This window comes from Branchiostoma floridae, chromosome 2 (genome assembly GCF_000003815.2).
Source record: "Branchiostoma floridae strain S238N-H82 chromosome 2, Bfl_VNyyK, whole genome shotgun sequence".
Lineage (NCBI taxonomy): Eukaryota > Metazoa > Chordata > Leptocardii > Amphioxiformes > Branchiostomatidae > Branchiostoma > Branchiostoma floridae.
This window is the reverse complement of record NC_049980.1, coordinates 12,670,427-12,683,804: the sequence shown is the minus strand read 5'-3', so window position 1 is coordinate 12,683,804 and position 13,378 is coordinate 12,670,427. Positions and strand designations below refer to the sequence as shown.

The 13,378-nt window shown below is 37.9% G+C and overlaps 1 protein-coding gene across 2 annotated transcripts in view; it reads left to right on the top strand.

Moving 5' to 3' along the window:
• The first annotated feature begins 66 nt into the window (after window positions 1-66).
• The window catches only part of LOC118409412 (stathmin-like), a 16,011-nt gene continuing 2,699 nt past the window's right edge, over window positions 67-13,378 (top strand). Inside the window, exons 1-6 of one of the 2 annotated variants that reach the window (XM_035810427.1) lie at window positions 67-227; window positions 4,123-4,222; window positions 9,480-9,569; window positions 10,745-10,914; window positions 11,772-11,903; window positions 12,722-12,781. In XM_035810427.1, coding sequence (XP_035666320.1) covers window positions 4,201-4,222; window positions 9,480-9,569; window positions 10,745-10,914; window positions 11,772-11,903; window positions 12,722-12,781 — 474 coding nt within the window. In that variant the 5' untranslated portion in view covers window positions 67-227; window positions 4,123-4,200. The remainder of the gene's footprint in view (window positions 228-4,122; window positions 4,223-9,479; window positions 9,570-10,744; window positions 10,915-11,771; window positions 11,904-12,721; window positions 12,782-13,378) is intronic. The other variant, XM_035810428.1, reaches the window with a different exon arrangement.

Below are 13,378 nucleotides of genomic sequence, written 5' to 3'. Positions count from 1 at the left end.
GAATATTTGATATAAAGTATAAACCTCCCCTCTGGGCATAACACGTTTGTACATGCCTCGCAAATAATCGACCAATGAGAGACCTTATTTTCCTCCCTTGTAATAGTAGACCAATCATATGGCCTATACTGATCACGTGATGGCACGCCTTTAGGCCATTCCCGCGCTTTTTGTACAGACGATTTGCCGATTTCACGCATTCGGGAGGTGTCCGCCAAACGCAGAAGGTGAGACAGAGTTCAGCCTTTGTTGTTTTGTAGGGGAATTTAGCTCATTTCTTCGATATATTTCGTCAGAATGTAACTATCATAGCGTAATGAACGAAGTCTCAACAAACTTTTTTCTTGTCACGATGTCTAGGTCGATTATTCTTGAACTTTCCATACGCCATGTATCTGTTATCTATTCTGACATAAACAGGCCATCTTTTCTCCGACCGTTGGTTTATTGGCGCGCCCCTCGGGCGAGTCTGGACAAATCTGTGTGGAAAATGCCTACACTGTGGCCCTTTTAGGTGACTTAAGTAAAAGAAAGTATTTTCCAAGTACCATCGTCGCATGTTTTGCTCCAATTTTAAGGTATTTGAGGCAGGGCGCGAGCACCAGCCCACGTGCAAATTTCTTGGAAAATCAAGTATCGTATGGCCAGTCCAGACCAAATTATGAGCTTGCCCTGGTCAAACCTGTACCGTAGATAATGTACTTTGTTGCTAACTTCATGAGGCAACAAGTCAAGTTATCTCCAAAGATTACAGTTAACTTAACTTATACGCCACAATCGATCTAAAAACGAGCAAAAATTATGTTTATTTAAGTACAACCTCAGGAAAACCTCAGGCTGTATGGACACTGGACATTTTCCTGTGGTTCTATCCCCATGGTATTTTATTCCCATGGTATTTACCTCGCTTCATTGTATTTCTTGTGAGGATTTTGACTATGTATAATAGAAAATGGCAGGGAAATGCCTTTTACGAACTTGGCCGAGTAGGAACGAAATGTTGACAAAAAATATTAGCCACTGACGTTCAGGCCAACTGTAACAGTTGTTTATTTATATGTTTTTATTGTGTGTGCCTGTCTTCGCTTTTTATCATAAAAACATGTGTTCAGTGCAGTTTTATTTAGCTATTTACAGTAAGGATGGTTTTGAGTCTAAACATAAGAAACCTAGTCTGTCCCATACTAAGCAACCTCATAACTTCTTATTACTTGATGTTTTGTACCTCTTTGTTATGTTCAACTTCAAGCAGATGGTGCGTTGTCTTTCCTTGTGCCAATTAAGTGTGAAAAAACATTGTTCTCTGATTCAGTATAAGGACTACAGTGTTTTCTCTTTGTTCATGTGTGTGGCTTTTATACATGTAATGGTCACCCTGTTTACAAGACAAATATTTATGTTCTGCCTGATACCTTTGTGTGGCTTTGGTACTTAACTTAGCCATCAGAAACACTAAATATTGTAGCTTTTTATGTGGTCTATTGTCGTTTGTATAACTTTTATGCTACAGTTTTTTTTGTTTTTTTTTACTTCGAGTTGAGCATGTGTTAATTTTAGTCAAGTTGTAATAACATTTTCACATACTTTGAGCATTGAAAACTAATTGTAATTTGTAGTATATTATTTGCTTAGCTTTTGAAATCAGCCTCCCTATTGTTTCCTGTTTTGCAAGGGTTGAATGCAATCTGTAGTGTATTTTTTGTTCTCTATCAATTTTCTTACATTTACATGTAATAAAACTCATCAGAATGCCTCCCCCTGCTGAACAAAAACGAGCCTTATGAGGCATGAATATTAACAAGAGGCTCAACAAATACAAACATGTTCGGAACAGTTCCTGTGTTTGTATGAACTCATACATTCAGGGATAGGATAATGCTATGATGCAAGGAAAGTTCAAATGGACAGGGACATCATTGCTCAGTTTTGCTGAATGGCCATGGTCTCATGATGTGCTACATTCATCAATGATTTACTGAGAATTTTCATTATGGTTGCCATGCATCCAAGTAAAGATGAAAGTCAAACTGATTAGCCTATATATGGGAGAATTAGGCATGTTATAACCTACCCAATTAGCCCATGGGACTATCGTCAGAAGTGAAACAACTCTCAGTGGTCGACTTTTCTAGATAGCAGATAAATGGAAAGCCCATAGGCAATCAAGCTTCTTATTGAGTTCGTGACATGAAACGCAGACATCTTCTCCCCAATAAAACTGAACAAAGGAGACAATCCACTTGAATACCAATTCCAAGCGGGCTTTTTCCTTTATGTCAATAAATCTATTGTCAACGTGAGATCCCCCAATAATTACTTGGCTTACAATTTATTTCATTTGGTGAGTGTCTGGACAGGGGCATTCTGATCAGTGATAGATCCATAGCATATCAGCAAGTAACATTACTCTTGATAATATATAATGGAACTTGCATCTTTGAAGAGTTCAGCACAGTTTCCCCAAAATCAAAACTAGCATCTACAACTACAAGCTGAAAATAATAACCCATCACACAGTGTTTTATTTTCTACCTGCGACATTGTCAAATTTAGTGTATAATGGTCACAAATATGGGGAAATATTTATCCTTTGTTAGATATAGGACAAGCAGATTTTTACTTGAATAGGAAGCAGGCTGTCAGAACAAAAAATTCTAACTGGACTCAGTGACTACACAGTACACTACCCATCCCCAAAGAAAAGCTGTGGTTTGTAGGTTTTTCTAGGGTAGGTCTAGAAACAGGATACGCAGTATTTTTTTCCCAGGCCTGAGCAATTATCAGGCTGACAGCTACAAATGTCTCAAATGTATGAAATATGTAGCAATGAAGTAATGGTACCACATCACTTCATACCAAGAAACATTAAACATTTTCCCCAGCCTACTTAAAATCAATATTCTTAACTTACAAATGGCTAAGTCTGTGCAGCCTTCACAATTATGCCATATTACAGTATAGCAGGCCCGCCCACCTCCCAAACATGGTATGGCTGAGAAATAATGCCATTAATGACGCTATAAATGTCAATACCTGAGGGATGGTATGATACAGGATTTCATGGCTCCAGCATCTATTCCCGACAGAAAAGAGCTGTTGTCTTTGGAGTAGACAGACAGAATATTAGATAAGCTTTTCCTGACTAAAACAATTTAGATGTCGCCGGTGTGAACAGGAAGGCATTACATATTTATGCTTGTCTATTGCAAAGAAAGCTACATGTACCTATTTTATCACTGATATTATTATCCAATTCAGTATCATTAGAAATCAGAAACATGCATACGAATATATTTATGGTAAAACTGAAAGGTCAGTGGTCATGGGCTATGGCTACGTTTTCTGTTTAGTAAGATTACTCATTTTGAATAAAAATTTGATGAAGTAATAAATGATCAATTTGATGGATGCTTGCATGTAGATGTGGTTTAAGTTTGTATCCTCTTGCCTTCCAAGAAGTGTGGATACTATTTTCGTTAGATTGAATAGTGGAATCAAAGAAAATCCACCCAGGATTTTTGCCATGGGCTCTGAATGATTACGATGAGCGAGAGCAATCATTAGTGTATGTGTGTCTTATTGATTAATGGTAGCCTTGTATTTGTCAACAATAGGTAATGTTTTGAAATATATTACGGGCCCATCACATTTCCAATTAAAATTCATTTGCCAGTCAGTTTCTAATCATATTTCCACATGTAGACAAGTTTCCCATGTTGCCCTTCTCGCAAGTGATATATACCATGGGCTATTAGTATTAGGTTGCTCCTTTCATTTCACAAGGGAGGGTGTTCATCCCAAACTGTCCTGTAAAAATTATGCATTAAGGTCCATATGTAGACTTAAATAGACACTTATAGAATGAAATTTTCCTTCCTGGCGTCATACATGCATTTGTATTATCACCAACAATTTGTTTCAAGATTTTGTCAACCTTAAGGTTTCCCCCATTTTCGTACATAGTTCATCCCGAGGGTCTGCGTCCCCCAATCTCTCTTCCATCAACGACGCCGGTTCAGCCAATCAGGACTCGGCAGGGGAGCGTTCATTATCGGGGAAGACAGCATACAACATTTATTTTCTAGACATCAATATTCTGCCCATGCTTCCCTCTCATTTCAGGTGCCCAGCCCTGCCAGAAGTAAGCTGACTCAGTGCCTTATTTTCTTCTCGCCACTGGACAGACAACATAGCATCATCATGTCTACGATCTCTTCCACAGGTTGGTTCACTTTTTGTTAAAATTAGTGTGTATTTTTCATGGTTCAGAGACTGTTTTTTAGTTGGAAAAATTGTGCAGTCGTATCGGTTCATTTGGTAATTTCAGTGGTCAGTGAAGTCGAAGGAAAAAGCGATTTCCTTTGCCCAGTTCTAACGACGTGCAACAAGGATGTAGGTGAAATTTGTACGTGGCATCTCTCTGGGCAACATTGGCTCTTGGATTTTCCATTTTCTGCATTTTGAATGTTGGTTAAGGGGATGTGCAGATGAGGAAACAATTTGATTAGTATTACTTGATCATATCGGTAGTTTTGACACGCCCATGTCTCTATGAAATTGACGCAAAGCTTTTGGAATTTTTAATGTTAGAAGCAATGTGTCTTACCGTGTATTTTTTGTGGATTGACCTTACTGAAACTAAACTTAAGTCATGGATAAGATTCCTTTTTCAGACAACTTGGACAGTATACCCACATCTGTCGTGCCATCAAGCGCTCAGACACACAAATAATCATGCTTTCCCATTTCAGCTTAGCTCACTGTCTGCTTGACCCCATATTTGGAGTGTGCTATTTATGTATGCATGTACCTTTTATTAACAATTTGCAGTTCAAATAGCCTAAGTCAATGTATGTCTACATAAATTGTTGGAAAGATGAGGAACTCAGAGAAATGTGTTTGTGTTAAGGTGAGGAAAAAGATTTTGCAAATGTGGTGATAATTTTGCAATAGGTAAAATATGATGATTAGTGGACTTGTCATATAATTGTCTCTTAGTCAATGTCCCAGTCTTGCCAAGCCAACATACAGTTACCACTGATAGATTATTTCCCAATCTAATGCAAGACATCATTGAAGGAAGATGATTTAGAATTCAGGGAGCCCTGCCACATGGACCGACCACTGCTGCAATTTAAAATGCATGCGTACTGGGCCCAGAATGAGTCATAAAATTCATGTGTCGGACAAGTCATCTTTTAACCCAGCCCAGGGCAGCTCATTTGCTGTTGGATTTTCATTCTTTTGGCATTTATTCATATTGAGTGTGTTTGAGTCCCTACATAGATTGTATTCTTCTCTTAAAGTGAGAAGTTTTGATACGTATGTATTGATATTTGGAAAAGGGCTTGATGAGATCTAGATGATGAACATGCACTGACCATAAATGTGGTGGCACAGATTTTCTTTTTGACCTCAGCTGCAGAAATGCAAGGTACAAGAAGTTGTGTTTGCATGGCAACAGTGCCAGTATAGCAAATCATTTGCAAAATTTATGGATCTTTTGATTTTAAAATTTAAAGCTTCCCCATGTGTAATTTACACATTACAGTTAAAGCAACTATTCCTGGCTGCAGACATAACAACATGTCTGTCACTTGTGGGACTGTCACTTGTGGGTCAATTTTCATAACCAAAGAACTATAATACATTTTTGCTGCTTGCTTAGAATTAAATCTACAACGAAGACGGATGTGGAAATCCTGTGAATTGAAATATCAAATGTATATTCTGCATGCAGCTGTATACAGTAGTATCAGCCTAGTTAGCAGACATGTTCTGCTTACTTAGTAATAGTAAGTCTGTAAGCCAGGTTGAATCATGGCCATGCATGTATATAACATTACAGATCCATCTTGTCTGGACAAGGCTTTTTCACTATGGTCAATTTAATCCAGGAAAGTGTAATGGAACATAGGTCTTGCTTGTTTCCATTTTCCATGCCTCCTTGCTTCCAAAAATGAGCTGTGCCCATTCATACAACTCAATAATTCCATTTGGCCAGCTGACAAGATTACCATAGGGATTAATGTAGTTTCAGACTGTGATCCAAGCTGGCAGTTAATCAATGATGGAGTTTGCCTCCTTCCAAAAAGCTCTTAGCATCCAGAAGCAAGTTGCTGTAATGTACATAATGCTATGCTTATTAGAATCCTAGCATTGGTGTTATTTATGACTCAATATATTATATCTTTAATTTTAAACTATGTAGCTATCCTGGCAGGCTAGTTATATCAACCTTAAGAGTCATTTCTTCTTACCAAATATTGCCATTTCTTAAGATTCACTGGAAGGCAAATTATTATTGCGAAGCATGCATATAAAGTGCAATTATACATGTATGTGGTACAATGTACATTGTACATAAACTGTCTGAAGAAAAGTTATACCTACATGTTAGTCAACCTTCTTCAATTCTGTTTGAGGGTATGCACGTGTATGGATACTTATGCAAGAAGAGGGGCCTAAGGCTGATAGCCAAGAATGCTGCCATCTCAAGAAACTGTGATTTCTGCATTATAATGTACAAATCTGTGCATCTCTTAATTTTATGTTCTACAAGAATAATGTACGTCCGGATCAATTTGTATAAAAATATAGTTCAATGCATTTTGATGTTCCAAACTCCTCAGAATTTTGGCATTGTTAAGTAATTATCTTACTGCTCATTTGTACTAAACTGTAGGCTGTTGTAAAAACCCACAGCAAAGGCAGTCCACCGTGCCTTTTAAAATGTTGTTTATTACAATCCTTCAATTCATTTTGGTACAGGTGCATTATAGTTTGATGCTGTTCAGAGTTATAGTCACGAATGGTACACTTGGGATATCGTTCAATCCTTATCATGAATCACCGGTGTAGGAACGACCATTATTAGTGTCTCAATATTACAGATTTAGCACCACCCTTAGAAAATCATTAAAGTGTACCGGCTATATAACATGTTGGGGCTATCCTGACTTCAATATATCGTCCATCTCATGTATGGAAAGATAGAAATAAGTGCATGCCATGGCTGCAAACAAATACCTCACTCTAGATTCAAATTACCTTTGTACATTTTTTGTGATACATGTATCTTAATGAAACCATATTGCAATGAAATTATCCATATTTGATTCATACGTAACCTTCTGCATTTTAAGATATATGTCACCCAACAAGTCACATTAACATTTGCATATAGTTAATTTTGTAGACAACTGTGGCAAAAAATCTTGTTTCACTATATATCAGGTATAGATATCATGTCTGCAAGCCATTCACTGATAAGTAACAAATTATCATTCAAGCCACCATTCCAGTTCCAGCTTCTAGCATAAGATCTGGGGATGCGGCACAGAGGTGTTTGACGATCTACTGGCCTGGCATACTAATGCTTGAATGTCTGCACCACTGGGCATCTGAATGTCAGATTCAGCTGGAGATGGTTCAATTGGAAGGGTCAAAAGAGGATCCCCTAGGATGCAACCAATCTCCCCAGCATCTGCCTTGCACCCAAATTAGAACTAATTGTCCCTTCAGGACCCTGGTCCATGGTGGATTTCTGCCGAAAATTAGATTTCAAAATGAAAATTGAGCCAGCAATTATACATCATAAGAGTCAAACTTTGTGTAATGGGAAAAAGCTGAAATGAGTCCACAAAATGGTGCAGGTAAAGTGTTAAGATGTACCCAATGTTTTGCAAGATCTGTTTGAATACTGGCAATGTCAATCATCTCTCTCAATGAGACTTTCAAAATATACATCACAGTATTATGATGTATATGCTGCATATTGCGGAGGTGACCATCTTTTCCATGGCATGTACAATTGTTCTATTACTGTCATGTTTCCATCATGTGTACATTTAGTGAATTGAAGTTATGCAGCATTCAGCTGAAAGGAAGATATTGCTTCCATTCCCCAAGGATTGGTGTCGACAGGTGCACCCATTTGGTTCATTTTCTTACTGAAAGGCTTGACCTATATTTTTTGTTTATTGATTTTTCATTTTGCCAGTAGCTTACCCTGCAAACCAGATACCATATTACATGTGTAATTAGAGCTATGTCTCACTGAATGGACAACTGACATAGAGTGCATGATATTAAGACGAGATGACTCAAATCTTTGCTACTCTGCAGAAAAGACATTGTACTTAGCTTTATGTGACCTACACCTCCAAATCTTGTGAGTTATTTTTATTAGGATGCAGACATATAGTTAAGCCTGTTCGTCTGGTCCACTGAAGAGACAGGACAGTAAGCATCATTTAGGCTCTAATGACAGGTTCTGGAAACTCCAGGAAAGGCCACGCTATTCTTTCCATCTTGCACCAATTTGTGATGGAATGCATTCATGGTAATTGATGCATAGTGACAAAGAACCCCACCCTATTCGATATTAAGACATTACTGGCAGACATGCTCATTCGCTGTCTAGACTCATCGGTATCAGTATGGCACGGCGCTGGTAGATCCCAGCCTCCCTTCCTGGTTAAACCCACAGGACCAGCCAAACCTGCATCCTGCCATCAGTATTGCACAAGATTATGACTGTAACCCTAGCAACTAGCAGCATCTGCCCTGCCAACAGTCTGTAAATTGTCTCCAGGGAATGATAGCTTTTAAAGAACAGACATGTTGGAACCATTGAAAATCCTATTGCAGGTAAAGAAGTAACAAATCATGATCTTCACAGTGAGGAGCTTCGTCATGTATTGACAAGTTGACCTCATTTTCCTGTATGAGATTTCAAAGACTGTTTTATTCAAATTGACTGGTTTATTCAATTTCAAACTTGGTGTTGTTGTTTTTTAGAATCTATACCCACGATTTTTGTCTGTCATGGTTGGCGGATTGGTTTTAAGATTTTTTCTGTCACATGCAGCAAAGTCATGTCCATTGGCGGAAAAACAGACGCAGGCTACAACCCTGTCTCAGCACAAGAGCTATCTATCACCCAATAATCAAGACTAAGTCATTAGAACCGGATGTTTCAAACCAATGTATGCAGCCCCTCTTCAGTTAGCTTGTACTGTGACAGACAGACAAATGCTACTGAAAATATAGCCTCTAACAAATGTCTCATAAAGGTACACATGTAGCAAGTGTACACAATAGTTCAACGCTGCTTAGCCTCATGAAACTGCATGATGGAGCTTTGCAGTAGTTAGGTGTGATGGTGTGGTAGATGTCTTGAGTATTGATGTGCGCATGTGCTGTTCCACTGAAAAAAAATGTAAAAGGACTAACTCATTGCTGCTTTTTTTTTTACTGTTGATCTCACCGCCAATTAAACTCATGGTCTCATGGAGTCTCTTGACATTACATATGTATTGCCATTTTTCCCTGTTTCAGAAAAGCAACAACAGTTGGATGTCATCGATCATTCATGATTTCAACACAGCTGTTGACTACATTACATATGCTAGCTAGAAATACATGTTGTAACACTCAAATATTCATGTTTTTTTCTCTTTCTCTTTCCATCCAAGCTCTCAAAGAGAAATTCACAGAGCTATCCCTTATATCGCTACTCTGTTCCTGTATGCACAACGATAAAGATGAGGTCATAAAATATGGCGGTCAGTAAGTCACCTTGTCCTCCGTGATGTGGTGCATGTTGTGATTGCTGCATGACTGTGTTGTCTTACCCTGTTTACTAGAGCTTGCTTAACTTTTTTTTTTACAGACCTGCAAACACACAAAGTCTGCAGTACCTTGTACCTCTAAATACTTTTCTGGCAAAGCTTTGGTACCCATTGCACACCTTACCATAATCATTTGTATCATTATGCATGTACACTGCATCAGGCTATCACTTTGAGATTCATATTTTTTAGATAGTAAACATTCACAGCAATCATACTTTTTTCATAATGTTAATGGCTCAGGTTGCATTCATAACACAAACACAGGCTTCAAAATTGAAAACTTGACTAAATTCTTGGTAGTACAGGACAATTACACTACTCATGTTGAAAGTTAACAGCTTCAAAAACAGATTCTGTTCAACCTGTATGCTATAGCAGATGTGACAGATTGTCTCTCACCTATTTCCTCTGTAAATCAAGAGGAATGTGATGGAATTTGTAAACCTCCTGCCTCCATGAGGGCAGCAATTAGTAAATGTACATGTAGATTGCTCAGGTAGATGCAAATACATCCTGGTCAGCTGAGCAAATTCCTGACAGTGCCACAAGAAAATCTGGTTTGAAAGATTCGCAGCAGGAATCTTTCATTTATAGAATTGAGTAGGAACATGTAGAGAATATGGGATGTTGTGGTTACCAGGATTCAGATCATGAAGGGGTCTGGATCTCTCTCTATTTTCTGAGCCAGAAGGGTAGATCTAGCAAAAGTACCTTTGTTCACCCATGTACTTGATCTATTATCTTTCTTTGTACAATTTGAGGTAGTGAAATCTGGCAAATCCAGTAAATGAGAAGGCATGGCCTGATGAGCACTTTTTTTTCTTTTCTTTTGCTCAGTACCATATCTAAATGCACTGGAATTATGTATACATGTATGTGGGCAAGCTCTGAATGACCATGATTGCACATGCACATTTCATGCTTGTAAAGATGGGTACATACATGTTGTAGCTAAAGATACTGTATGTCAATGTTGAGGTAGAGGTAGGATTTAAGTATACCTCTAAGTTGTTTTAAATAATTCCTTAAAATGGCATCTAGGTTACATTGTATATATGATCACTAAAGCTACAATGTAGTTGAGAAAGACTTTCCTTTATGAGCAGACATGCAGGTGAAGCAGCTGGACAAAAGTGGCAAGGCATTCGAAGTGGTCATCAAGCCACCATCAAAAGATGCCAGTGAAGTCAAACTATCGTCTCCACCCAGGAGCCCAACCTGTTTGGATGCCAAGACCATCCAGGAGAAACTTGAGAAGGCAGAAGAGAGACGAAAGGTGTGATGTACCTTCAGTTGTGCCTCTTCTTCAAACTGAGCAGTGTCATTATACCGTAGGACATTTATATCTTCCTATAGTGGTTTGCACCTATTCTAAATACTGGTTTATCCAAACCTCTCATAATCCAAAATAGGCTTCCACACATGGCTGAAAGAGGTCGGCTCATCCATTTGATATTTTACTAACTTAGTTAAAGGTAGAGATTGCCATGGTTTCTGTATTGTGGTATATTATTATTGAGCAGACTTGCTCACTACAGTTCAAATTCAGGAAATTGTATTCTGGTCGAGTCCAACTGTCACATCACAAGCTGGCAAAAGGTCAATAGATGTCAGAGGTCATGTTATAAAATCCTCAATCTTCTCACTTGATGGTTTGGTAGATGACATTTAGGATGCCTTCTGCATGTGAAATTGATTTTGTAACAAATTGTTCATTTACCTAGATACCATTTCCAAAATTTGTTATACATAGTGAAGTAATAAATAAAGGTGTATTTCTGATCTATGCATTTGTAATGCATCACGTGTATGTCAGAAAATTGTTTTCAGATAGAAAGTAAATCAACAGGGCACTTCATCTTTAACGTTCATTAGGCAATAGAATGTTCTTGAGCCAATTTTTAAAAAAAATTTGACAAGGAACAGTTTGTGTAAAATTACATTTTTCTTCTTTGAGTGTCAACTTCAAGTTTTACAAGACAAATTCTTGCAATTATGTTTTTTTTTTTTTTTTTGAGAAGGGTAGTTGAGTCTATGGCCCTTTTTATCCAAAGCTCTGTCTGTAGCTCCTTATAGTGGAAGGTCATGGTACCTAATAAACTTGAAATGACAAAATTGTCTTTTTTGTTACAGTCCATGGAGGCAGAGACACTCAAAAAGTTGGCCAAGGAGCGTGAGCATCAGACAGAGGTGCTGAGCAAGGCAGCGGAGGTTGAAGCAGCCTTTGCCAAGAAGGCGCAAGAGGAACTCAAGAAGAAGCAGGAGGTTTGTATCTTGCATTGTTGCCAATTGACTTCGAAATGCAAATTACATTTACCTAACAACCCAATTCCACATAGGTGCTGTGATTGTTGTTAACTATTTACTTCAAATAGTTTTTCTTTTAAAAATTTTAACATTTACAAGGGGGATTGTGTGCAGGTCCTGATTCACAATCACACGGATATTGCTTCCTCTTGGTTTGTTGATTAGAATAGGGTACTACAGCCAAACTGACAGTGATGAATTGACAGGTGCCGCAATCATGTTTCATCAGTTAGGGCCAGTTGATTCCTGCATTTTCAGCTTTATGCACTGTTGCTCATCCTTCACTAAGGCAATTTCATGGGATCATTCATCCATCCCTGTATGGCAGACATGGTTCAACCCCTATGGATGATGTCCACATATGTGCTAAAAGGGAAATTGAATCTATTACATGGAACATATGACATTTTGCACATCAAAGTAAGAAAGACATTGTTTTCAGCCATAAGTATTTTGGATGATGATACTAATTGTACGCAATTGATTTTTTTTATTCTAGATAGAAAGTTTGAGTTTTTTTTTTTAGAAACCAATTTGTTTAGTCAAGATATTTAAATGCAGTATCCTAAAATTGATCCTTAAACGTAATTCAAATACTATTCTGCACAGGTGATAAGCTACACTTGTGTTATGTTTCCTTTAGTCAAATGGGCACACGTACATGTATGTACAAGCATTTCTAAAGAAGAACCAATGGCTATACATGCTTGTTTTTCAGTACATTTTTACCTGTCCTATGTCAAAGATACATTTCCCAACCCTATGTGTTTCTCCAGCTTTATGAGCAGAACCAACAAGCTCAGAGGCAGGCCAAGATTGAACGTCTCAAGGAGATGGTAAGTTATGATGTACAAGGACAGCCAAACATGTTTGTCTGCAAAATAACGGATACCATAATAAATTTTTCCTTGGCATAAATGTATGTCAAAGTGAAACAAGTGGTCTTCTGGCTCATTGTGTAGAAATGTTCACAGTGCATTTCTTAGGACTTGCATCATGATATAAAACAGGAGAAAAACTAATAAGCGAATTAAGATTTTAGCCATAATTTGTTAAGACCAAAAGTGGCTGGTAAAAGACATTGTCCAAGATCATTACATTTTGCCTGGTACATGCAGTTGTATCAGATCATTCCTAATATACATGTAGATGTACATGTATCCCTGGAGACTAGTAACTGTTCTGTTAATGTCCGGGTTTGTGAAGAAGAATTATGCACTGATCGCACCAGGTAAGTGAAAAATAGCCCATTAGTGTTAGTCATCCTGGACATATATTCACCAGGGGGTGCTTGGGTTTTAGATGCCAGATTATGAAATCATTACAGCTGCGGCAGTTCTTGAAGGGAATCTCTGTACATGTTTTTAATTTGTTCAGTGAAACTTGTTACAATCAATATGGAAAGATAGATTTTGTAGGTGTGATTTCCACAG